Source organism: Balearica regulorum, chromosome 7 (genome assembly GCF_011004875.1).
Source record: "Balearica regulorum gibbericeps isolate bBalReg1 chromosome 7, bBalReg1.pri, whole genome shotgun sequence".
Lineage (NCBI taxonomy): Eukaryota > Metazoa > Chordata > Aves > Gruiformes > Gruidae > Balearica > Balearica regulorum.
The window spans coordinates 3,727,165-3,755,123 of NC_046190.1; the positions used below are offsets into that span (position 1 = coordinate 3,727,165).

The 27,959-nt window shown below is 38.7% G+C and overlaps 1 protein-coding gene across 4 annotated transcripts; it reads right to left on the reverse strand.

The window, feature by feature from the left end:
• Nucleotides 1–44: 44 nt before the first annotated feature.
• EDRF1 (erythroid differentiation regulatory factor 1) lies at nt 45–27,959 on the reverse strand. 4 transcript variants are annotated; one of them, XM_075757645.1, is made up of 25 exons: nt 27,761–27,916; nt 26,658–26,866; nt 25,281–25,347; nt 24,271–24,396; nt 23,643–23,767; nt 23,014–23,173; nt 21,638–21,739; nt 21,222–21,343; nt 20,122–20,233; nt 19,257–19,404; nt 19,074–19,182; nt 18,626–18,737; nt 14,330–14,590; nt 13,545–13,616; nt 13,281–13,431; nt 10,798–10,986; nt 9,453–9,653; nt 8,840–9,058; nt 7,429–7,652; nt 6,869–7,027; nt 6,406–6,555; nt 5,599–5,752; nt 4,655–4,770; nt 3,471–3,634; nt 45–893 (listed from the first exon to the last, which is right to left on the reverse strand). In XM_075757645.1, the coding sequence occupies exons 1-25, from the start codon at nt 27,824–27,826 to the stop codon at nt 722–724; spliced, it is 3,690 nt and encodes a 1,229-aa protein (XP_075613760.1). In that variant the 5' UTR covers nt 27,827–27,916; the 3' UTR covers nt 45–721. The 4 variants fall into 4 exon arrangements, with proteins under 4 accessions (XP_075613760.1, XP_075613759.1, XP_075613761.1 ...); XM_075757644.1 differs by having other exon boundaries at nt 7,429–7,648; nt 8,836–9,058; XM_075757646.1 differs by lacking the exon at nt 21,638–21,739 and having other exon boundaries at nt 7,429–7,648; nt 8,836–9,058; nt 21,222–21,367.

Genomic DNA, 27,959 nt, shown 5'->3' on the forward strand with positions numbered 1-27,959 from the left:
GTCATAACCAATAAAAACAAGGCAGACCAATTCATGAGTTTATATTTAATAAATAAATTTTTATTTAAAAATATGCTCTCATTTATTCACAGTTTCAAGTCTGAAAAAGGTAATACTTGAATTGATCAATTCAAACACAGCTAAAACCATTCACTTTCTGGGGGAAATGAAGTCCCAGTGATGGCTAATATTTGCAAGAGTCTTGCATCAAAGCTAGAAAGGCACACAGTTTTGTGCGGGACAGTAACTGTAATCGAAGTAGTGTGTCCGTGTGGCCACGTATTCAACAGAAGTTTCCTTACACAACCTCAGTTCATGTTACCAGTTAAAGTGTTCCAGTGAAGCCTTGCTTACAAAGTACATTTCATTAAACATCAAACCAGAGCAACTGTGAAATTACATTTTTATGCAAAACGTTTATATCACTGCAAAGCCCATTATCTGTAAGAGAAAACTGGTGAATTTCTCCAACATGAAAAATGGTTATGTTTGTATCCAGAGCCCCCCTTTGGCCATTTCAAACAAAGAAACACTAGTAACTGAACCAGTACAGAATTCTCCCAGGGTAAAAGGAATTCCTGTTCTTTCCCAGATGTATGGTGTAACAACACAGGCGACATCATCACCTTCCATCAATACAAATACCACATGGGGAAGAAAAAAAAAACCCTGATCCCAGGCATAGCAAGGCACCGTTTCTGCTAGTTTTGCAGCATTTCAGTCAGCGAATTCCTCCGTTACTAGCTTCGCTAGTCTGAGTCAGCTGTTCCAGTAAATTTAAGATTACCTCTACTCGTTCTAGCAGAGTCGCACTTCTGTTAGCAGTCGCACGCAACAGCAGGGAGTAAACGTGCTTGTTTGTTTTAAGAACAACTTCTTCTTCATTAATGCCCCTAAAAAAAAAAACCAGATAATCCAAGTTATTAACCTGACCATGGTATTTTATTCTGCAAATTGTCAAAACAATTATTAATTAACAACACTGATGACTGATCATTTTCCCGATCTGGCCTCACTCCCTCAAGTTCCATCCATCCATTTCCCTATGACAGAGACTTTCCCATGCTCAACGCCTCTACGCAAAAGAGCTTTTCCTCTTCTGCCGGTCTGCAGTCCAAGCTCCCACCAGTTTTCTCCATTTGACAAATACTGTAAATGGCTCAACACGCACGTACTGGTCTTCTGCTGTTACCCCTCCTCTTGGCCACCCTGCTCTGCTAAGCTTAATGTCCAAGACTAATAAGTGACCCCAAACTAGAAAATAAAAAAAAAAAAAAAAGAAAAATGCTGCCACTGATACTATAAATTAAGCGCGTATGCGTGCAAGCAGCAGTCAGTTTAATTGCAACTGCTTCAGGAATTGCCAAGAAATGGTCAAGCAAATTAAATTTATAACACTTGGCAGAAATTAGACAGGTTTACTTATTAAACAGAACAGGTAGTCAATAAAAAGTCACTGAAATGCAAAGGATAAGTTACAAGAATTCTCAGAATGGAGTATTACTTTCAATTACTTCTTTCCTCCGATTTACATAGCCAAGTTCAGTTATGCTCGTGCATTTTACTTGTGGAAGGTAAAACTCCTATTTCATCCAGTTTTATTGATAGTCTGCAAGTTTCACTATCAAACACCAATTTTACCACATATTCTCCTGTTCACTGCCAAAGTGCATCCGAGACCCTGAAACAGCATTTGGGAGCTCCCATTTCCTCCCTTTCCAGCCTGTTATTAAACAGAAGGCAGACATACTCCTCTCCCTCTACACAGCAGAACTGAGGAAACGTACACAAGGTGTACACAAGGTACTAGGAAGTTAAGCGAAAGCTAGTTTTACACTTGCCCTCAATCCACATTTGTTTAAAAAAGTTTAAGGTGTTAAAGCAACACTCCTGTTTCACAGTATTCACACTGTAACGCATTCCCCACATGGGATCTTCAGTACTAAACCCCACTCCGAGGTGACGATGAGAAAGTTAACAGTGGGGAAAAATCCCACGAAACAAAAAACAAGGAGTCTTTCTGTTTTACAACACTTACCCATATTATGAGATGACACAACTGAACCAATTTACTCCTTTACTTGGACATCTACTTGGTTACATACAAATTATACTTTAATCCTCCGCATTTCACATATTCAGAATGCCACCTTGTGGAAGCTCCTTTTTAAAGAGCAAATGCACCCAAACCACCGCTAAGAAAGCACACCAGTTTTCTTCCCATCTCACGTCTCTCTATTTATACCTTACTGTGCAGACTGAATTCATTTCACAGCTTGCCCTTACCAAAACAGCACTTGCATCAGCAGCGCTTCAATCTGAAAAACTATGAACACAACTTCCAGCAATAAAAGAATTCTCCAGAAGTATATACTAGAACTAATGCCACATTTTCATAAATTAATTTTATGTAACACTAGAAACACCCTTAGTGTGCTGCTGTAGCTCCTGCCAACACATTTGCTGCTGAGGGAATTAAAGGTATTCTCCGGATCCCAAAAGCAACACCACACACATTGGAATTTAACAGACAGAAGCAGGTTTTGCTTCAATAAGGACTTACACTGCCACACCTAATCCCAACTATGCTTCAAGGGCGACAAAACCAGGAGAAGCCACGTTTGTTCTGAATCCCGGCCGCAAGACAGAACGTTATTTCTTCACCGCACTCCATTAGGTGTTATTTAACGCCAGTGAGTATCTTCACCATATATGTCCCTCTATGTACAGCATTACTGATTAAATGTAACACCCACATTTATTCTGAAGTATTTTGCTTGCTAAACTATGCTCTGATCTATTTTATGAGCAAGATACATCAAAAGATTTGCAGTACAGAATAGTTTCTCCCTCACTAACTTCTAAGTGCTCCATCACAGACAAAGACCAACACCAGTGAGATAAAGGACATCACACACACGGGCCTCATGCACTGAGCACACAGTTTGATTAAAAAAAAAAAAAAAAAAAAAAAGAAATATGTCTGCAAAATTAGGGGAGGACCAGTTAAACTGCTTTGTGTGTGAATTTATACAGATGAAGGACATGGGATTTATATCCTAGGAAGGATAAGTTAGGAACCACAGAGCATGATGAAGCATCAGTGCTTCAGAACTGCACTGTGCATTCCAGACAATGATTACCAGCTATTATTTTCCTATTTGAACACCGCCATCCAGTCTGACTTTTTGTCCTTGCTCAGTCCTGGACTGCAATCAGGAAAGATGAGAGGAAAAAGAGTTGCCTAGATGCACTCAGTCAAGAAGTTTCTTCATCACTCCCTCAATCACACAAAAACACAGAAACTGTTCAAGGTTTAGATGACCAAGACGTATCTCAGCTCCTTCTCCACAAAGAGTCACCTCCAGAAAAGACTAAGTATCACACTTTCTTGCATGCTTAAGAGTACATCGTTTGTATGGATTTATAGATTGGAATCACATCTACACACGTGTCAGGGTTCAACTTACCCAATTTTTTTTTTTGTTGACGTTAACAATTTAATGGATTGGAGGAGAAGGAATGACATTCTGGACTCAAAAATACTAAGCAGTTTCAACACTTCTTCTTTGTTAAGGCCAGCAGAGGAATCATTAGGCAACGTATTCTCAGCACTGCTTTTATCCTTGCTTATCTACGAGGAGATAAAACCACAAACCATTTCACTCAACTCTGCTATTAAAACGCACCGCAGTGCAGTCAGACCACCACCTGTGCAGGTTAAGCTTTCTCTTTGCAGGAGCAGTACTAACATCCCAAGTGCTATGACACCGTTTATAAGGCTTCAATAATTAGCTCATACCCACACTGTATACAAGTTGTGCCAACTGCCTATGTTATACACATATAATAGTTATATATAGTTATAAAAATATATAGTTATAAAAATATCAGGAAACTATGACTTGAATACTCAGTTTGTTGCTCAAATTGTCAGTAAGGCATGAGCACATCAGCAAATACAGTGAGTAATTATTTATTTAGGCATCGAGAACCTATTAACACTAGCTACAAATACCTTCCACATATTAATAACTCAATATTAAATGTACTACATGGAGAGAATTCATATTTATATTGCACATACATTCTTAAGTTCCTAAAGACAACTTTTAAGGGCTAATACAGAGCTGCACAGAGCACCATTCACTCCGAGAATGAGTCAGTCAATGTCCGTATACAAACATGATTTACTCCACCTCTGCAGAACAATTCAGAATGTCAAACAGCAGTTCTGTAAAATTTTGTCAACTTTAGTGAAGTTACGTGGAGGGAAGAAGTCTCTCTCCAGAGATCAGCACATCAAAAAATGCCAGATGTAAAGAGAGTGAGATACTGGAGAAACTTCTAGTCCTAAAAAACTAAGAACAGCTTCTAGTTCCATTCCATGTCCAACGATTACAGTGTTGGGTGGAGGAGGTGGAACTTTTAACACCACTTAGAGGAACACAGTCTCAAGATTAATTTATTTTTATCCACTTCCACTTAAAGGCTAGAAGTGAACTGCAAGAGGTTCAAACCCTGTCCACACTACTTAAGGAACTAGGTCTACAGAAAAGCCACCAAACAACATCTTAATTGCCAATTTACCAGTCTTATGCGAATGCAAAACATAGAATGGAGCAGATAATCAGGCCACTTGACTTTTCTTTACCTGTTCACTTTCTGCCACAAGCTCCTTTCTGATGAGCTGGAATGCACTCTTGGTTTTCGCCATGATATCCAGGGCCCCAAATAAAGTCTTTAATTTCCCAGCACTGCTGTTCTGACCTAAATATAAAAAAAGTAAAAATCAAGGACAAACGGTTTATGTTATGGATTGCATCTATTTCTATCCAAAGATTTCAAGAGTTCTCACAAGAAAAGCATATACTGTCCTAGTGCCCTGGTTTCAGCTGGGATAGAGTTAATTTTCTTTGTGGCAGCAGGTATAGTGCTGTGTTTTGGACTTAGGATGAGAATAACGTTGATAACACACTGATGGTTTGGGTGTTACTGGGCAATGTTTACACCAAGTCAAGGACTTTTCAGCTTCTCACACCTCCCTGCCAGCCAGGAGGCTGGGGGTGCCCAAGGAGCTGGGAGGGGACACGGCCAGGACAGCTGACCCAGCTGGCCAAAGGGCTGTTCCATACCATATGATGTCATGCTCCATATATAACTGGGGGGAAAGCTGGCCAGGGGCTGGGACTGTGCCTTGGGAACTGGCTGGGTATCAGTGGTCCGCAAGTGGTGAGCAACTGTGCTGTGCACCACTTGTTTTGTACATTCTTTTATCATCATTATTATTCTCCTCTTCATCTTCTGTCCTATAAAACTGTCTATCTCAACCCATTCACCTTTCTTCCCAATTCTCTCCCCCATCCCACTGTGGGGGGAGTGAGCAAAGGGCTGTGGGGTTGGGTTGAGCTGCCGGCCGGGTTAAACCACACCACCTCATCACCTGAAAACTGGTAAAAGCGTCTCTTCTCTCCTGAAGAAAATTCTATTCTGAGAAGCAGATTACTCCTGCTCTCATATACAAAGTTATCTAAAAATGAAATTAAGTAAGTAAAGGTAGTTTGGGAAGCTGTTGTAGTAAGACAGAGCTAGACTTACTCGCCATCTGGAATTCTGCAAACGCCACTCTTTCCAGCTGCACACGAAGGAACTCACAGGGTGCATCCTTCAGGAGCTGGAAGAGTCGCACTGCTTTACTATAATGAAGATCGGCAAGTACACGGTGTTGCTTCCTCAAGTGTTCATCACCAACCTGCACTCAAAGTAGGGTACATTGTAAATCCCAGACTGTTTATACGTTCATGAGGTAACCATGAGGAAAAAACTGCAGGTGTTGGTATGCTAGGAACCAACAAGCATTCCCCAGCTCCTTTTGTAACAGTTCATCTAAATGTCTGCACATTTCTAGAATACATCACCAGCCTGCCATCTTTGAAGCTATTGTAATTTCATAGCCAATACTAAAAAATTCACATAACTAAGAATAATAATTTTGAAGAAAAATAATGAGAAAGCAACATGCAAGTCTACACAAAGGCTTTAAAAACTCATATGCTAATGTTCTAGCAGAAGGCTGTCTGCTTAAGTATCAGAATTCTGAGTGTCTTGGACACAAAACCGAACCAAAGAAAATATTTATCATCAATGCCTTCTGTTATGATGAGCGTGGAACTACTTAGAATAGACAGAACCATGAAGCTCAACACACTCTATGAAAGACAGACTGCTCTTAGAAGTAACATCGTATTTCACAGTGATTTGCAAATAAACCACCTCACGTTTCCTTGGTTAAATCATTTAAATATATCACAACTACAGGTAGAAGAATAACTATCAATCTCTAGACACACTGTAGATGTTAAGTGTGGAACCTACAGAGAAAACCAAAACAGTTTGTACTAATACCTGGTTTCTCAGGCAACTGTGGTACATCGAAGCCAGCCTGTGGTGGATGGTTGCAGCCCGGTACTGGCAGAGAGGCTGCCGTGCAGACACGGTATCAACATCACAGTATTTCAAGGACTTCATCATGGCTTCACTAACTTCCTTCTCTATCTACAACATAAACCAAAGAGATGTAGTGTGGTTACTTTAAAACTAGAGCACCACTATGTGTAAGTGTAAGGGTTAAATCACTGTCTGTGGCATTATCTTTTCATTAAGCAAAACCTTAAAAAGTGACTAAACATTTTATGGTTTGCAAGAAATACTTTACAAAAACTTTTCAATCTAATAAAGGTTCATTATTAGATTCCAATATCAATTTTGCTCACTGGTCAGTATTTTATGATGACGATAGGTTATTTTTCCAGATTTTTTTTTTTTTTTTTTTTTTTTTTTTTTTTTTTTTTTACACAAACACTATTACCTGTTCCTGAGCCTTTCTAGATAAGGGAGCATAATCCTGCTGTAGCGTTGCCATAGTGAAATACGTAGTAGACAGCTCCCAGTTCACAGAATCCCAAACAGCTGGATGCACATCTCTCTCACCCAGTGATCTTAACGCCTTCAGATAATAGTCAATAGCCTACAGATGACAAAATCATACACATAGTTACTGCCTGTATTTACAGCAACTAGAAATTACTTTCCCTTTGCTCATTCTCAAGGAAGCATTCAAAAATATTTGTCTGAGCCTTCTTCAGTATTTTCTTTACACCCATTTTGGCCGTAACTTTAATCCTGACCATGCATTTCTATCTCCCTTGTGTGTGGTACTGCAGCCTGTTAAACATCAGATCTGAAATGTCACAGCACCTGATATATCAGAGCAATGGAATCAAACCCCAGCAACAATACTGAGGGCTACACAGGAAGGATTAGGGTAACAGGAAAGCAGGAGAGGTATCCCAAGTTATTCCATCAAGACTTAGAGCTGTTTAAAGGCATACTAGGGTATGGGCCATTCTAAAAATAGTACAATGTTACCTTATTATAGTAAAGCGCCTCTTCTGGGGAAAACTCTCTTTTGAAGTCACCTTCAGTTGCACAGTGTGCTTGAGCACAAATACGCATCAGCCTTCCTGTGTTGCACAGCAGAAGAGCCGCATTGGTCGCGTCATCAATGGACTCAAAATTCTGAATTCCTTCTTCGAAGCAAGAGAAGCTTTTCTTCCAGAGTTGCTGCTCCGTCGTCGATACGTTTTTACTCACTAGGGTTTAAGACACAAGGCTTACCATCTTACTCAAATTCTTGAGAGATACTGAACACATTTCCATTACGTTCTTTTTCTCCTAAGTGACCTTTCAGAATATAAGGGTGGTAAATGAGTCTGAAGACCCAATTCATGGAAAGTAAGTACTCCTCAGAAACCCTCAAACATATGAAAACCTTAATACCTGAAGTACACTATTACACATACTATACTTTCAAAAGAATTGTCCTAATATGACACACAAAACCCAGGGGAAATTAACAGGACAAAACACAGGTATTTTTTTTCCCCGCAGTAATATTCAGGGTATTGCAGTTACTTCTATAAACAAGTAAAAAGTGACTTTTACAAAGTGAAATTCAGTATTTGAACCTTGACTTCAGCGAAATAGCAGCTCTGCAAAAACATGGAGATGATGAAAAATTAAAAGTCCAACTCAAAATCCTTCAAATATTAATTGGACAAAGGTCACAGAAAAAGGTCAGTACTTGAGAGACTAGCGCTGTTTACATTGAACCACCAGCATCTAATTTGTTCTAGTTTATTTATCTCTTACTTGTAGACAAGACATTATTGGTTTTGCTTTCAAAAACAAAAACCCAAACATCTTACTCTATAAGGAAGCTCAGGCAATTGCCATTTCCTCACCACCCCCACCCCCCACCCCCCCAGAAAACCAACTAACCAAAATTACCCAACACCAAAAAACCCCCAGAAGTAAAGCCTCCAAGGATTTACTTACCAAAAAAATTCAAAGGCTGACTTTACTGAAACTATTCTTAAATTTAAATTAGGTTTACGCTTGTTCATGCTGGGCTAACCTGAACACATAGAGAATGCAACATGCCCTCCCTTTTATAAACAGATTTGGTTTCAGGTCTCCATCATGTTTTTTGAGGGCATTCTACATGCTTGAAAAGAATTTCTCCAAAGCTGTAAATCCTGTTACTCTGTTTAGGCTCAATTAAGTACAGTGTACAAGCCACAGTAATCTACTGTGGACAAACATTTACAATGGACATTCACGTTACGGAGTGTCAATTACAGAAAAGCATTTACTACAAATTTCTTTAAAGGTCATCTTTATAATCAGAAATACTCAAGATTTCTCATGCTATTAGTGAACATGATCATTGTTGTAGCTCTATGAAATAATAAGTGAAAACGAAAATAAAACTACTTGCCCACTCTCTCAGTCTGCACTGCAGCAGCCTGGTTCATGTAAAACACTCCGATCTCATTCCTGATATTACCCATCCTCTTTAGTACCTGTACATGCTGCTCTGGATTTCGGTTTTTTAAATTACTGAAAAGTAAAATTTCATAAGCTGCTTCATAACATTTACAGCTGATGGAAAGTTGGCATTCCAAGTCTGTAGACAAGTCAGTAGCCCAGGCAAACACTAGAAAACAAAATGCAAAGCCTTCATGTTAAAGAGTATTTCCAAACAAACTTAAATCTGTGATGGCCATAATTTTGGGCATTCTCCTCTAGATTAAGTATAAGACCCATGTCAGAATGATCCCGCAGTTCCTACAGATAATCACAATTTACTCATTACTCAAACAATTAGCGTCGTTAGTTATTTTACAGCTTCAGGCATGTCATACAGTGTCTTCACAACCTCCTTACACATGACGGGCACAGTAAGCTTTCTCTGAGAAAAACAGAACTGAAGCATAATAGACCCTCCTCCAGAAACACTACTGGTGCGCAGTTTTGAAGCGAGCGCAACGAAATTACTTATGTCTGTCACATAACCCAATTATAGTAGTTATCTCGTATCAGTTTCCTACCTTGGCAGCTGGATTCTCTATGAAGACTGTGTAATATTTCCTGATCTTCCTTTGTCTGGTAATTATATTCTTCAAGATATGCTGCTCTGTTGTTCGCATTTTGAGCCAGCATTAATTGGATATCTCCACAAAGGGTTAAACACTGACAAAGAAACACTAATACTTCAGGAAGCATGCTGGCACAGAGACAACAGTAGGTATCTATTAGAAAAAAAAAAAAAAAAGAGTGCATGGATGAGGGAGGGGGAAGAAAAGAACTAAATGTCAAAATGTTTGACACAGACTGACAATATAATTGGTTTTTTCTGTTACCTGTCACACTTATTCTCTGTATGCAGACAACACATGTTCTTCTGAGAAGAACTAACCTACTCCAAGGTCAAAGTCATAGTTGCTCTACACAGCTGATAGCTTTGAAAGAGCACCTGTGTTGCTCAAGATGAGCAGCGAATCTGGTAATTACAAATGCTAATCTCAAATTTGACTGAAGGAAAACTGACTTTCTACAGACTAACTCCAGTGAGATATAGCCTAAAAAATTAACTTCCAAAAAGTACAGTTTGAACTTGATCCTCAAGTCTTTAAAAAAGTCTTGAAAAGACTTGAAAAAAAAAAAAAGACTTGAAAAGACTTGAAAAAAGCTGAAGAGTGCTTTGAGATACTGATAAACATATTGATGCTTTGTGTTAAGATCAAGTGTTCCTCCTTTATAAGCCTCCCCCTGCCCCAAGCTCCACAAATATGAAAGCAAAATAGCAGTGCTACAGTACTAAGCTAATGGCTTTTTCCAGTTAGTTATTATTGTAGTAATATTCTGAACAGACTGATTTTACTTCCTTCATTTTCCTCAGTAATACCTGAAGACGTATTTCATTTTAGAGGGTATCCAACTCAGCTAACGAACAAGTTTGGTATTTCTGAGAGTCAGGAATACATTTAAATGAAGTGGGAACCACCAGGCATTTCCAGGGGTGGTGGTGGGAGTGGTGGTGGGGGAACCCACCACATTAGCTTGCAGCGATAGCACTAAGACCACAGAACACTATCTTGGCCTTGGCACCAGGACCAACTCTCCCAACTTCCGTGCTCTGAAGCTCCAAATCTGCACTCTAAGTTTCCCACTCTGTCAAAAATGGGAGCAGCTTTCTACCAAATGGAGATGAGAGTTATTCCTACTACAGGCTTCCCTCTGGAATGAGCTAGACATTTAGTTCAACTTAACACACGGTTGTCAGGCTTATCACTGCATGCCACTAGGATAAATCATGCACAAGAGAAGTATTTGATATTGTGAAATGAATATACAGGCAACGGCACAGATGACAAATGCATTCTAGCAACTTACCATGGCACTGTAAAGCCAGCTTGATGTATCGTAATGCTCTCCCGTATTTCTGTAGAATCATAGCGGCATCAGATAGGACATAATAAGCCTTTGATGATTTCAGAATGAGCTGGAGTTTCATTTTGTATTGCCACGATCCAGGAATCATTCCTGACTGACTGGAATGCTTACCCTTCTGAAATGAGCCCACTGTAACACAAACAGAACCTCATCAGTAAATCTCATCTCCGTAACATATGCCAGAGGTCGGACACAGCTTCATCAGTACAGACAGAATGTAAATTGCCTTATTACAGCTCTTCAGAGTTACGCCAACTTGTCTGTCACTACATTTTTCATCTGCGAGATGGACTCAATATTGGAACTTTTCCACGTACTCCACCTGATAGTTGGATGCTCAAATAGAGTGAGCAGAGTGGCACTGAAGCTAACCTCTCAGACTTTAAACAGCTTTTGAAATATGAGTGCCCTGGCCAAGACTATTCCATTAGGCAGCAGTAGAGAAGAACAGGAAAGCCCCAGGCATAATTTATCGTGGTGTCCACCAAAACCTGACGATATACGCTCTGCTTCTAATCTCAAAGTGAGAAAGCCTCCATTTGTGGGTTAAGCTTCCAGCACAGAAGGAACTGGATAACCTGGTCCTTCCTGCAAGGAAAACCAATGTCCCTCTCACACTTGTTTCAAGATATCCTCAGCATAAGATGACAAAGATTCCTTCTTTGTCAGGAAGGAATGCTGCAGGGTTATGGAACCAGAAGGAACAGGCCACTGCCTTTAGGCATACCAAAGGACAGAAATTTGTCCTGACAATATTTGCACACAGAAATGAGTCTTTTGGTTACAGGTGGACCTACAAGGCCTGACTTGCAAACCCACTATCTTTATTAAGTTCTAGAAATAGATATTTACATCAGGACAAAGACAACTCTCACACAGTAACACGTCATCCAGTTAAAGACACAGAACGCACATATACTTATCCACATGCTATTCAGAAGTAGTTCTCCAAGTTAGAAATTCAAGAATTAAGAGCACTTATCCTTTCTGTATGTATGTAAACATACACACGTAGCAGAGAAACTACACAATTTGCATCACAGCAAAGAAACCCACATACTGGAGAAGCAAAAGTTTCTCCCTTATGTTTGAACTATTTTTCTCTAGGTTGAATTCAATCCTTAGGACCTAAACAAGTAGCACCATTGCTACTTCAGGGAGGAACTCCTGCACAGATCCAGAAATAAAGTAATTCGTGTGGTTTTTTGGGTTTTTTTTTTTTTTTTTGAGATCTACGCAATATTTACCTCCCACATCCCCCAGGAAGCACTTGTTTCTAAACAGAAAAAGTTAGCACGCAGACATTTTCGTTGCCAGCTGGCAAGCAGCTGCAATGTGTCATCAGTTCCAAATAGTGAAGGCAGAAGACAGAGCCTGGCTACAGAGAGCTGAAATCAGCACGCTGTTCTTGCTGAGCTGACCAAAGTAAAATTTCTCAGTAGATCTTGGTAACAATTAGTCTCACAGTCCATATTAACAGTACTGTGCAGAATTTATGTGAGCTCAACACAATGCAATTTTCTGATGGAGATGTTAAATTCTGTGGTCACATATCTGATAAAAACTAAGTATTCATCTATCTCCAGGTCATTGACATTCAAGAGACAATCATAAAACTGGAAGGGAAACATGACAACGCTTAAATGAGTAATTTAAAACTGAACTTGCTTATTATTTAGAGATTTTCAAAGGGGAAAGGGAGGAGAAAGGAAAGAATGAAGAATTGTAAAAACATGCAAGACTCAAATTTCTTTCTGGGTTATGCTTATAGGGCTTTTCACCCTGCAGAGAACTCTACTACTTTCAGAAGAAGATTCTTTCCTATACCCTTTTATGGCACTCCAGAGAAAAATAACAAAGGCAGACTATAGTCTGAAACTGCTGGAGTTTGAGTATTTAAGCAAACAAAACATTTTTATTTCCTGCTTCCTTCCACAGCTGTAGAGGTACAAGAAAGAAACAAAGCCACAGTTAACATTTTATGTGCAGTCCAGCAGCAAGCATAATGTAGGAAAAAAATAATGCTAGAAGGGAGTTCTTTCACAAAGCTTCCAAATTAAAGAAAGAATGAAGACTGCTTTAAAAGCAACCCACACAAATTACGGTGCTCCACACACCAAAAATACCACATCCCAAAATACTAAGCTGTTATGCAAGTCATCTGCAAGCCGCATCTAAATAAGGTCCAGTAGCATTACATGTTTACTGATAAAAGATGCTTTGATATGCAAAATGCCTCAAATGAGCTATTCTTTTCATATTTAAAAAGGAACAGACTGTTCTCCAGTTTCCAGTATACTACTTTTGCTTAGGCAATAGTGTAATTAGTGACTTACATGTACACTGTTTTGACAGCCAAAATAAAGTAGCAGCAGTTTATGTTGGCACTGGAAAGGTCTTATTTGCACAACAATACAACTTACTTTTGTCTAAAAATAATGCCATCTGTTTTTCCAGACACTCGGGACCACCACTGGTGGATTCATCTTCATATTTCAATGGGATTGGTGTGCTGGGGTCAGCTGCAGGAAGGTCACCCTCTTTTTTAACACTGCTGTCAACAGACTTCAAGCCCTGCAAAGAAGAAATTATTTAATTCACCTTGAAAGCAATATTTAGCAAATACAGAATACATCAAGAATTGAGTACTAGGTGAAACATCATTAGAAAGTTGATGGTAAACTTACCTCCAGGACATAGTTGAGCACCAGCCTGCAGCGCTCCTCAGTGCCATGGCAGACAGGAAATGCACAGCTAGGCTTCATTGAGGGGCAGCAGGGAAGGAATAAGAAGAGAATAAACATTCAGCATAAGAAATGTCAAAATTACTGGCTAGAAGATGCAAAAGAGAGACAGCATTGAGGTAACCTGTTAACGGAATGTCTGAACTCTACACTATGGAGTGTCAGAGTATTTTTTTCCTGTGTCTCACTGAACAATTCATATAACCGGTCAGCTACAGTTGGTCTCTCCTGGTAATGCCAAAGACAATGCAAAGAGGAGAAGAGATGAGATGACTCTATTCCATAACAGTAATTACAAAACTATCCGCAGACGGTCTGCAATGCAGACTCACGAAGATAAGCAGATTCAATACTATACAGAAGTCACTGAGTTACACTTTCATCACCTTTGAACAACTCGGTGCCTTAGGGGTTTTCAGGGGTTGGTATTTTTGTTTTCTTCTAGGGTAGAGTAGCAGTAATTTTTCTGTAGCCAGCCATGCAGAATCATGCCATAAAAGACACATGCAAGATGACAGGGGAAAAAATCTATGTTAAACCTGCTATACTGTAAAACTCAAAGACTTCAAATTTTATAAGAAGCTCATGAAAAGTTTCTTTCCGCACTGCCTCATGCTTCTGTTAACCTGAAGACAAAACTAGCACATAACTGAATTTCAATAACAAACCTTGCTACATCAATTGAATCTTTCAAGAAAGCCCTTAAAAAAGTCCACAACTTCACTTACACGTATTCGATGAACAGACTTGTATTTTTCTGGTACCGATAACTCTCCAACAGATTTGATTATAGCCACTGCTTTATTGTCATCTGGTGGATCAGAACTGTTACTGTAAGAACCATTTTCGTCACTGTCTGGCATTTCTTCCTCTTCCTCACTATAACTTTCATCAGAATTTCCATTTATAGGGAACTCTGTGCTGTCTTCTTTTTTAGGTTCATCCAGCTGAAAAAGCTCTGATAACATGTAGTTTGCTGAAGCAATAATCTTTTTAAATAAAAGAGAAGAAAAAAATTAGTTATTTGTTTTCAAGTTAAATTTTTCTTTTGAGAGGCAACATCAATATTATTTGTCTTAGTGCATGCAAGTAGGTATTTGATAAGCTGTAAATACAGCCTGTACACACACACTGTATAACCATATTTTTGAGCACATAATTTCATCAACATTTGAGAAGCAAATGGCTGGATACAGTATCTTACCAACTATCCATATGGGTGCATGCAGCCACTGCAATCAAGCTTGCCTGCACTTGGTTTTAACCCCCACCTTACCAGGTCTTCCTCTCATGATTTGCAAATGAGAGCATAAAGGTAAAAATTGGGAATAAAGGCCACCATGGCCCAAGATGGGTTTGTTCATTTTTTTTTTTTCTTAAAAGAAAAAAAATAAATATGGGAGCTCTTGATCATCCTATTTACTTCCTTTGAGTGCCACCCTAACAAACTCCTTGTTTATTCGCATCTTGAGTTTTACAGATTCTCTTAAACTGCAGCTATGCTGCATTCCAGAGCAGCTTTTACATTCTACACTCTTGTTCTAATTCAGGCAAGAAAGGTAAAATCTGCCATAAGGCAAAAAAAAAAACCAAAAAGCAGTTATCATCTTAGTTGACACTAAGGAAGTATTTACCCCTTCTCTTCTCTAGACTGCTGTTGCATGGAGAAAAATGAGGAAGTAATGAAAGCTGACATTTGTCTGAACTGCCAACCAAACAACCTTTTATACTTCTTGTGTATTTTTGGATGTTTTTTTGCAGACTTGTTAAAAAAAAATCCCAGAAAATTAGTTATTCTACCAGGCTGTTTGCTGAACCACTATACAACTGCCCTGGTAGGCCTAAGCATTCAGGGGTCTGCATTTCATTTCTTCCTGCTTCTTCAGTTTATTTATCTACAGACTTTAATAATATATGCTGACAGAGTTCCAAAATACACTGATGAATGAGGAGATGTTAGATTTAAAAGCTACCCTGTAGCAGCAGCAACATCCACAGTACTAAAATTCAGAGCATGAAGAAATCAATTCCAACTTCTCAAAAAAACCCCAACCCCACCAAAACTGACAACCCAACAAATAAGAGATTCAAACTGAAACTCCAGCGGTCAAACAGGACACAAACAGCAGATACTTGTAGAAGTAATTGTAGCTTGCTTTTTATAGACTAAGACAGCAAGATGAGAAATATGTATACACACCGTAGGCACGCATATATAGACTTTTTTCCTCTAAGAGCAGAAGTGCTTAGAGAAAAGGTTATTTTGAAACCATAAACACACCTAATAATTAAGCCCGTAAGAACAATACAATAATAATCCTTACGATAACTGCTAAGCCCTTTTCTTTCTCCCTCAAGTTTACTTGAAGACTGAACTCTTGCTCAGACAGCTCTCACACTCCTATCATGAGGAACTCTGACACTAAGAGAGGAGTCAAGTCCGCTAAGAAATCTGGACCAGATTCAGTTTAAAAACAAGAACCAAAACCAAACCCACAACACACATACACACCTTAAAAGTGACCTGCTTTTGGGCACCCAACACCCTAAATTGGAATGAACAATTTTATATTAAGTGCTTAGGCTCCACCTTAAATTACTGACTCTTGGGTACCTCCAGGATTATGCAAACACTAAGTAACAGCTTTCAGGCTTGAACTTTCGGATTTAGGCACCTTACGAAGGATCCAACTGCCAAAAGCCTTGCATTAGTGCTTCACACAGAGTGATTATGACAGAGCATAACCAAGAGATTTCACTGTAAAAATATGTTCTAGAGCTTTGGAGATGCCTCCGCCCCCCCTCCCCCCCAAGTGAGCACTGAGTGAAGAACTTGCAATTAACTCCCCTGAAATTCACCTTGGGGATATCAACTCCTGCATTTTACTTCCTGAACATTCTGAATATAAAAAAAGCGTCACGAGTAATTGTTAAAACACAGCAATAGCCTGGGAGGGGAATTAAAAAAAAAGTCACAGAAAAAGAAGATTGTGCCAACATTCCTTTCTTCTGCTTCCCAATATCCTCTCTGCTTCTGACTGTTCAAAAAAGATGGAAGCCCTCTATTTAAGGCAGCATGGTTACTTACAGTTCTGTACAAAGGGCACATTCTAGCTCCTGGTTCTGCTGGAGTCTAGTGAGACCGAGCAGGATACAGTCCAGCAATTTCATACAAAGCAGAATTGAGATAAAAGATCTCTGTAGTAGCACTGCTATATCAGGTAAGCTATGTTAAGTAACTTCCCATCAGAACAGCAGCCTTTGGCATTTGACATTTGTCTGAACTGCCAACCAAACAACTCTTTACACTTCTTGTGTATTTTTGGATGGTTTTTTGCAGACGTGTTAAAAAGATCCCAGAAAATTAGCTATTCTACCAGGCTGTTTGCTGAACCAATATACAACTGCTGAGAAAGCAAAGGAGGCCACCACTGTGCAGGAGTATGAATTCAATTAACCAGCTCAAATAAGCAGTCTCTCTTGTCCTACTTATGAGTTATTCATGGAGTTAAAAAATCCCATATAGGAAAGGGAAAAGGATTCAAGCCTGATCAAGTTTAGAAGAGAATAAAACCTAACTGGTAAAGAACAAATACTACCTGTTCTAAAAGTTTGTAGATCACAAGAGGCAAACAAAAGGAGGATCTTATGCAAGCAGAAAAAAATAATTTTCAAGAGCTTCTAGTGGGATTTTGAGAGCTTTCCACAACTTCAGAAGGAATTTACAAAATTCTCATTCATTTAGTTAATATATGTCACGTCTCCTCTTGTAAACCATTTCAAATACAATTCAGATTTTTCACATCACATTTCTGGGATCAAGTTTCAGTTGAAAACAGCTTAAATCTAGACCACTTACATGTAAATTAATCCAAATACTTTGGATTAGATTTCGGTTTCAGTATAGATACTTCTTTTTGAAATTTACAATGTGTTGCCTATAAATAGCAAAAATGTTAAGTTACCATGTTAACAAACCATACACAGCCTGCATAAAGCAGCTCCTGCCCAACCAACTTCAAAGCCTCCTGCAGTATCTCGGTTTACCAAAAAAAGGCTAAACACACTGATACTCCCTTATACCATTCTGAACCTACAGATTTCTCAATTTAAGACAAGGAAGAGATTCTGAATAGACTCAGTCAAAATCCCAATGAGAAAGCAGCACACTCCACTATCTTCTGCAACTAAAAAGCAAGCTAGCACATCTGGCAGCAGTAATACTGAAGTTTAAGACATACAACCCCTTTTTTACCTCTCTAATAAACTACTTGTGTTTCACAGCAATTAGATTCCTGTTTTTCTTAGAAAAGAACTAGACCCAAGTATCTGGAATAAAGGACATCAATCCAGCTTCATCTCCTTTCCACTACTGCTTCTGAACGTGCAGAGCATCTCAAGGTACTGCCGACTGGTACAATGGTCTAATGAAGAGATCAAGAGTTTGAGGGTTTTTTTCTGGCTCTCCCACCTACCACAGAATAGTTGAGGTTGGAAGGGACCTCTGGAGATCGTCTAACCCAACCCCCTTGCTCAAAGCATGTTGCTCAGGACCACATCCAGTTGGGTTTTGAGTATCTCAAAGAATGGAGACCCTATAACCTCTCTGCTTGACCTGTCCCAACATTCAGCTACCTTCAGAGTAAAAGTGCTTGGTTTTTGGTTTTTTTCTCTTATATTCAGATTTTATGATGTCTAGCTAAGATCTACTTCAGTGTCTACAGCTTCTAAACACAAAAGGGCTCTTTGGGAATGAGAGCAAAAGAGCAAACGTAATGACAAGTTCCTCTTTAGAGCAAGACAGAAGACCCGTGTCACAATGAGGGTCAGTGAAGGCTACTAATTAAAAAAAAATAGTTTGGAGCTTCTTTAAACATAAATCAATATCTTAGTTTATAAATAAATATAAATTCTCTCCCTTGCAGAGGGAGAAGGAAGTATCACACTAAATATAACCAGGTGTATTATGATGACACCATTTCTATTACTTTTACACAAGCTACAAGAAAACACGTAATTCTTACTTGAGGATGTCTGCCATTGTCCAATAGCTTCAGACAATTAAGAAGCAATGTTCTGATAGTGCCATAGTGTTTCTTGTTCTGGTTTTTCTTCAGCATCATATTGCAAGCAACTCTAAAAGAAAGTTGAACAAAATAGTAAATCCCTGGGTATTTTCTTTGTGCTAGGAAAACAAAAAAGAGCTTTAAACAATACCACTGCACATGTAGATCTCCCAAACTTCACGATGGACTTACAAGACTTATTCAGCAAGAGCATACTTTACATGGAGAAATTGTGAAGAGCAGAAAGTCTGTTTTGATTTAGTGGGACTGAGGTTTACCAAGCTTATTTGTAAAAGAATTTTTTTGTTTCATGCATTTTAATTTCGTCACAATTTTTGGTCTGTATTCTTAACAAATACAACTGCACTAAGAACTAAAAATTACAACAAAAGTTATAAAAACTCACTTATATAGAAGAATTGCCACTGGCATTGTAAAAGGGTTTTGGTATTTGTCTTCTGTCTCTTCACAAAGGGTGGTTAGGTCATAGAGCTTTACTATATCACTCCCACTTGCTGAAAAATAAGACCTTTCATTAATCAACATGACATTAACATAAATCTTTTCAAATTGATCTAAATCTACTTACCCTTAAATAACCAATAAGTATGTCCTTCTTTGGTGCAATTTGATTTCAGAAAAGATAAGATATTTTGAGCTATATCTTTTATCACTTTGGTAGAAAAATTAGAGTTTTCCAAATTGGGAATATCTTCAGTCTTGATCATTTCATATTTCTGCAAGGAATATATGTTAAAATTCAAGATTAGGAGGGTTTTCTGCTACCTAACCTCCCAAAACGTATAGATCAGTGTCTCCATCAACTACTACAAGAAACAAAGGCTACTATTATGATACAGTGTCATGATAAGCTAAGTTAATTTCTATGATTTACCTTGAAAGCAAGCACATCTTCATTAGACTACTCAATAAAAGCTTTAAAGAGGATTCACTTCTGTGACAAACATGGTAAATTGAGAACAAAAGGTAAAAAAAAAAAGTGGTGAAGGTACCACATGTAACTATTACTTCCAGGAAACCTAGTCAGCAACTATATGCTACCCAGGTACAATAGAAACTCAGCTGATATGTTTGGTCTACTGTACAATAGTAAAAACAAAAGTTTAAAAAGCATGCATCTATCTTGGCAAGTAAACACCACAGAATTTAAGATGCAAGAAACTCATGTATTTCTGCTGCTACATTTTTTATTTTTGCCTTCACTCATACATCAGGGGAAGGAGGAATCTTGCATGCATGGAAGGGAGGAAAAACAAAAATCAGCATTTTCGGATGATTGTTGCAAGCTGTGTAGATGCTTCTCGTTCTGCAATAAACAATTTCTGTAATCTTTTGTCAGAACAGTAAGATTGGAAAGAGATCTGTTACAACTGCAGCAATTTCAGAAACTGAAGAACAGATTAACCAGGCATAACGCAAAGAGCCAGACTTACCTGAACAATTCCATTAACATGAAAGCACATCACAAGCTCTGGTACATTGCATATTAAGTTGTCCAACCAATAGTCAATTCCTGTTAGCACATTTATTGGTTTGTTGTTATCCCTAAAACCAAATATTTCTAGTGTTATTTAAGTCTCTATTTACTCTTTGGAAAACATTTGGGATGTTTACTAATGGGATTTAGATTTAAATCACCTCCGAGTGGATAGATACTAAAACAATTATTTGTGAATTGTTATAAAGAGGCAAACAATGACTTATACCAAACAAGAGTACTTATCTCTCCAATGGAATACACTCACATTCCCTCAGCAATTTTACTTTTTTTGCCCACACTTACACTGAAACTTTAATAAGCTTCAGCTGTCACACTATTACCAAGATAATAAGTACTTAAGAAGTTCTAAAGGAACAGCAGTATTAGCTGCAACTAATTGGAGCACAAGCCTTCTACCAGACCTTCCAAAATTCATTGAAAAGGAAGGTACTGTTAATTCCTAGATACGTCTTAAAAAGATGACAAATACATCAAACGAGTTGCAAGTTTTTGCTCATTCTTTGCCTACGTACAAGCAGGAACAGAAAGACTGGTAATCAAGTGATCAACATAAAGTATTAGTGAACAGTAAGACAGTCATAACTTAGAACTACTATAGTCACAAGTTTTAAGTACTTATGCCCAACTGGCAGCTACTGAAATTCAGAATCCCAGTAGGAGAAATATCACTGCCCTCTTTTATAAAAATAGCAATAGAAGGAATTAAGGACTAGATGTACAGAATAGTTCTAACTCTCAACATTCACACCGAAGTCAAGGTTGCAAACCACCAGTGCTTTCAAATAAAGATTCAGTTACAGAGCTAGAAAAAGTGGCAGGCCAAGTCCCAGTGCAGCAGCATGGCATTGGGACTGCTTCTGTCTGCCAGCACTTTACAATGCTACCACCATTTCAGTGTAAAGCATGAATTTTATTTTTGTAAACCACACGTAAAAATTAAGTGAACCAAACAAAATGCAGATAGTTAAATAGGAAGCCAAGCAACAACTCAGTCAAGGTTGGCATACCTATCTCATTAACTTCAAAACTCACCTGAGACGCAAGCTCACAGCAGGATATCTCCCGCCTCCAAATATAGGCATATTTGATCCTACTAACATGTGGATATCTTCAAAGGTCCACAAGATATTACGAACAAAGTCATTTTTAAGTCCCTTCATGAAGAGAAGAAAATTGATCTATAAATCACAATTATAAAAACGTGTTCTCTATGACAGTCTGCAGAATTATGAGAAAACAAGAAGCAAAAGCAGCAAATAAAAGACAGCACATAATGAACTAAGCTATGCATTCACGTTAACTTATTAAAACTGAGATCACAGATGCCACAAAAGCTACTTCTACAGGGGACTTAGTTTTTCCTCTTGGTTCCAATTTAGACCAAATTTTAAAATGCTTGATTAAATTGAGGGTTCAGTGTTTGAGCTCAAATTTCACATATAGCATACCTGACTGTTTTCCCCGTCATTGAACAAAGTAGTCAGGTTTTGTTCTTTGGGGGCTGAGGCCACATGCCCCACTATATATGAGGGTTCAAGAGGCACACTTCCCTGTGAAAAGCACAAGGATAAGGAGTGATTCTGCTGCTGAGGTAAAGTTAGGCCATCAAAAAAAAAAATCTGAACAACAAAAGCATATAAGGGAAAAACCTTTACCTCTAACATCTTTAAATAAATATGTATTGAACTACAAAAAACCTCTAGTCAGTTACTAGAATGCTTCTTTTCTATAGCTAGTACCAAAATTTTGTACTTTATATTCTGAGAGACTTTGGAAAGAAATCAGAAGGTTTTTATAGAAATTCTTTATTACCCCAGGGTCAGCATCAGATTATCAGTCTCCAGAAGTAAAACCTCTACCCTGATGTCTCATTTATAAATTAAACGACACTGTACAAATGCACAACAGCTTTGTTATGATGAACAGTCTGCTGTATTAAGCAACAGTTCCTCAAGAAGGTAGAAGTCAGAAGTAGCCCTTTTTCTAAAAGCTTTCAAGTACTGAAATATTTCTCCACTTTAGAATATTACTATACCACAACACATGCAGGTACAATTTTATGGATAATGTAGGTTACAGCCTTCATAAGTTAGCTGACCAAGTCATTTGGCAGACCAGGTGGTAATACTGCCTAAGCATAATCATAGCATCATTATTATATTAAAGTCAACTGAATACAACAGATCTTTCAGTCTCTCAAATTTAATCAATTCCTGCATCATATTACTCAATATCCACAGGAATTAACAGTTTTCATAAACAAGCTCAGCCACAGACTGAAACCCTATATTAGGGCCTAATACTAATCATGCTTTGTTGCATAATTACTATAGAAACTTCCCCATTCCACTTGTGTAATCTCATGGCAAGTTATTTGTAAACGTTGCTTAACTGTTTTGCAAACATTTTCATAGATCTTCATTCCCCTCGTCACCTAATAAATTCAGGACCACAACAGATTCATTTGAACGGCAGATTTAAAAAGAAAGGCCAAAACCTTAGGCTTCCATACGCACCTTCCGAATATCAGATTTTCCTACTTTTAGATAAAGTCATTGATGACTACTCCTAGCCAAGTGTTTTGCTTCTCAAAAACGCATAGATAAATACGTATTTAGTATTACAGTGAGAGAAAAAAATAATTTCTGAAATTTGGAGCTCTGAAACACTGGCATAAGCTAAACCACACATACTGCCAAGTTCTCCTAATGCCTTACTTCATTTCTTTCAGCAAAGAGTACCGCAGCAGCACCTCTGAAAATCTTTCAGCATCTATGTCTCCACAAAAAACTAAGGTGCCATTTAAAACATTACATACACTAACCTGGTTAGAGGCACCTGGATCTTCAGATAATGAAGAAGGCATTTCAAAAGGAGCTGGCCAGGAGGCCCGTCCTGCTTCATCGCTGTCACCTGAAACAGGACCCTCCTGGTGCTGTTCTGAAGTGGAAGGAACAGGCTGAGCAGCTCCATCACCATTAATGCTGACAAAGCAACGTTAAAAAGTTCAGTCGACAATATGCAAATAGAATCCATTTTAGAATTGTATTTGATACAGTGTTCTCAAAGAATGACTTTGCTAATACGCCACAAGATTGCTATATTGACAAGTTGTTCATTGCTCAAACTCTTACAAAATTACAGCAGGTGTCACAATCTACGTTGTGTATTTTAAATTGTTCTTCCCTTAAACCCAGAAATATTGAGATCTGCAGTTAATTAAGTCATGTTGTTTATTTTATTCTTTAATACTTTAATTTTACTTTAAAATACTTCAACTTCTGTTAAAACATGTACATGCTATTTCCTGATCTCACCCCTAAACTTCCTCTGTATAAGGATAAATCAGTAAATAAGACAGACCATAATGAAATTTTAATATTTACTTCGAGACAAGAAACCAGGCAAAATTAAGCGGCGCAGAATTCAAGATTCACGCAGATATAAGGTTACCTGTAATACAAAAATTTAGAAAGTATAGCCTTCTGGTACCAATGTTCTTTACTCTTCTTTTTTCGTTGCCACTTCTGATCAATCAGCCTTTGATAAAACTCTTTCAGCCACGTCCAGTCCCCTGTCTAGGCAGTATCAGAAATACGAAATTAATATCAAGAACCATCTGCAAAGTAAACATAGTGCCTTATTAACTTATGAATAATCATCTACAACAACAAAAGAAACCCAGAAAATAACTTCACAGCTAAGGCCTTGAATTGGTCATTTATTAAAAATGTATCTTCTAGAAAAGTTATGTTCATACTGAAAAGCTGACTTCCTTAGAAAGTCAGATACATGGTAAGAGGTTACACAGCAACAAATACTTAATAATAATAAAATAGTATAGCAATACTGAAGTAATTACAGGGAAGCGGGACATGGAATTTTAATCCTACAATACCATAAATACAGGACATCAGATGCAGTTTGTGGGTAAAGCAATTGCTGCAGAACAGAGCACCTTTTGTACTCGTACGTGATCCTCAGGAATTCTGATGCATACATGCTTTACTGCTGGCTACGCTATTCTTGACGTAATGCATTTTGACCATATGACAGACTTAACAAAAACCAAATAGTTAACCTGAGACGATCTCATGAAGAGCTCTTGAATATCTAGCTCATCCAACAGAAGTGTCCGCCCAATGCGATGTACTGCCATGCTGACGTGTGACTTGCTGTAAGGTATCTTCAGAAGTTTTTTAATATTCTTAAAGGAGGAAACAGAATAGAGATAATATCCAATATCATTATACTGCCAATTGTAAGCCAAGAATACACTACTAACATTGGAGAGGCATGGGGAGGCAAATAAAACCTTACAGTGCCAGTGATTTTAAGTCCGTTCCACAAGAAGTTGCATTTGTTGAGGTCAGAGAACATGACTTACAGTGACAAAGAGACTAAGTAGTCAGTATAAACCACACGTGGTTTAAACATAATCTCTCTTTGGATCATCACAACCAGGTATCATCAAAAGTGACAAAAAATTCAAGTGGATGGTTTGGATTTTAAAGTCTTTATCTTCACCACAAGAATACCAACACCTTGTCAGGTATCCAGAGGAATCTGGACAGAGATCTAAGTCTGAATAAAAATCTGCCACACATCAACACTGAGACAGTATATGAGTAAATGTAAATGTAGCCTCATCTGAATTCTACAGATATCACCAGCACCTAAAAAGCTGACAAAAAAATCAAAGGAAAGAAGAAGGTTGGAGGGGGCTAGCTCTTCGGAGGAAAGGAGGAAAAAAAATCAGCAAGAGTAGTAATTTACATCAAAATAACCAATTTCAAACATACAAGACAACCACACTGCAAGACTAATATGCTGCATTCGCTAAACCACATATTTTAGTTAAAGATTATTTGTAGAAATCCACAGAAAATATGACTTTATCTCCACATTTCTTATTCAGTGATCAAAACTCCCTTAAATGACAAAGCAACAGTTAGGTAATCTGTTTGTGTTTCACTAGGGGATCTTTACTTTTCCAGAAAGGACACAAAGATGACATAAGCCATAACTATCTTAAAATAAGGTTTATATAACATAAGAGTTTGAATGATAGAACTTAAAAGTAACACATACCTCTGAATCAGACACAACATCTACATCATTTCCAACTGAGTCAATGAAGTCATACGCCATCCCAAAGCTATTTAGAAAATATTACAAGTTAAGACAAATGCAGTGCGACATTAAAGAGACATCTGGGGTTTTTTAAGGTTATTGCATCCTTGAAAGTTTTTCTTCATAAAAAAATATTGTCTAGCTAAACATTACCAAGTGTAATGAGATCTGAAGTTGATTAACAAAATAATTTCATTTTTACATTCTACAAGTTTTTTTCAAAGATACCTTTGGAACTGCTTAGACCCAATTTCAAGACATTCTGAAAGGTAGCTTAAGTTTTGTTGAAATCAAGAAAATCGTAACTATTTAAAATTAAGACAATGATGGGAAATTAGAGAAATTGAGTTTCTAATTTTTTTAACACTAAAAGCACAAAGTTTTTCAAAGAGTTTCTCTTGAAGGCATTAAGCGTGTTGAACACTTTCATTTTAGCAGCTGTCATTTCATTTTACCTCTTATTTATATTTTGTAGAACTGGCCTACATGCTGTAACAGACACATCCTTGTACCTTCATCCACCCTCATTAAGGCCTCTCTAAGTTACAAGCTATTTAAGTTAGAATATTTCAATGTACCGATCATTCTTTAAAATTAAACTAGGTATTATTATAACCCAAATACATGATGTGCAAGTGTCCAAAGTTATACTTTCGCTATTAGCTTTTTAATACTGACACTAGAGACAGAGAGATTAAACTGCCAGCCTCTATTTGACAAACATAATATCTAAAATAAACAGGAAAAAAATCATAAAGCCCTACAAAACATGTTACTCTGCTCAAAAATGCACATCTCCTAAAACAGATTATGAGGATTTAAACACAGATCTTCCTCAAACTGTTAAATTTCACTAACTAGTTGACTTAGTGTGAATTTACTCGTTCAGCACAGGATTTAAGCCTCCTATTTATACACACTGAACCCAACTCATCCAACTATTTCCAGGGGAACCACATTTGTTCCATTTTCACCTGTTATCAAAAGCAGAATGGCTGGCTGAGCCAGTCTAGTTTGATTTTGGCCAAACGATAACGGCCAGCCAGGGAAGAACATGAAGTCAGTTTGACTGTCTTGGGCAAGGTGTCAACACACACTTGAAAAAAAATAATCATCAACAGCATTACCAGCACCATTAATCATTTACAAAGGAGACGTTATAGCATACAGGGAAGAACTAAGGGGGAAAAAGTAGAGGGAGAACGGTTGAAAAAAAGCAATAGCTAGTTGCTATGGTAAAGTCTGCACTTTATACTTTGAATCACATAGAATCCAAGTTCAATATTAGAATTATTCTTAAAGGCCTAGAAAAAAATAGAGCCTACTATCATTTACCTTGAAAACGGTTTACTTTTTTTGCTGTTGCCAAGAATGGTTGTACCTGCTGGTCCCAGCTTAGCGCTTTCGCGTAACCAGTTTGCAGGTGGAAGTTTCAAGTCCGTTTTCTCCTGCAGACGGGCAAACGCTGCTTGTGGTGGGGCAGATGAGTATTTCACCACGGCACTGCTTTTCACTTCGTTGCCGCCAAGAAACAATACCGACCCCTAGTTTTAAAGGGAAATTAGTCTTTCATTTATAAATTAATAGCAATTAAAATTATCAGACTTGCTCTACAATAAGCTATTTTTAATGCAAGCAATTAAAGCCATCCTGCATTCACTAGCAATTTTCTCCTGCACATGTTCACAAGTATTTGAGCTCCCCAGACTCCTCTGCTCCACTTTACGAGTTACAAGGCTAAAGCACTATTAAGGTCAGCTCCCCGCGGAACACAAAGTTACTCAGAAAGGCTGAAACTAAAATATAATTCCCACTAACGCCACAAAGGTTTGCGAAAGCGTTCGCTAACAAACACCAACGTTGAAGCTAAACGCGTTTCTGCCTTAATAAGTAAGCTTTATTTCTTTTCAAATACAGCAAAACACACAGCCGACACACTTGTGTCAAGAGCTTTGAACCGACACATGTTAAGGAAAAAACGGATCCACAGGTTACTCTTTATGTAAATACAACGCGGCACACTGCACTTAAGCATAACAACAGAAAAACTACTTACAATTAAAGCTTAATCATAATTAGCACGTTCCCTACCGTACTCCAGCCCTGACAACAGCATTCCCTTACTCGCCAGACTGGAAGAGGACGCACGCCCATGAGCCAACCTAAACCGTTCCTGAGGGCTGTGTTGACACCCCGCGCCTGCCGCAGCTGCCCCCCCGCGCCCCAGCCCGCCCGGCCCCGCTGTACCGGCCGCCAACCGCCCCACACGGAGCGGGCTGAAGCGGGCGGAAGCAGCGGCGGCACCGCCGGACAGGCCCGGGGGAAGGTGCGGGGCAGCGGGGACCCTCAGCCGCGGGACCCCCCCCGCCCGCTGCCCGCCACAGCTGTAGGGCACTGCGGGCAGAGCCGCGTCTCCCTCCCCCCCCCCGTGCCGTTACCTGTTTGGGCTCCTCCACGTCTCCCCTCAGAGGGGCAGTAGCCCCCACGCCACAGAGCTCCTCCATGTCCCTCCCGCCCTCAGGGGCCAGCCGGGCCGGGGCCAGGGGCGCTCCGTCAGGCGGGGGGGGGGACAGGCCGCTGTCAGCGCCCGCTGCCGGCAGGGAGGGGGGGGGGAAGGGGGAACGTCATTCCGGGAAC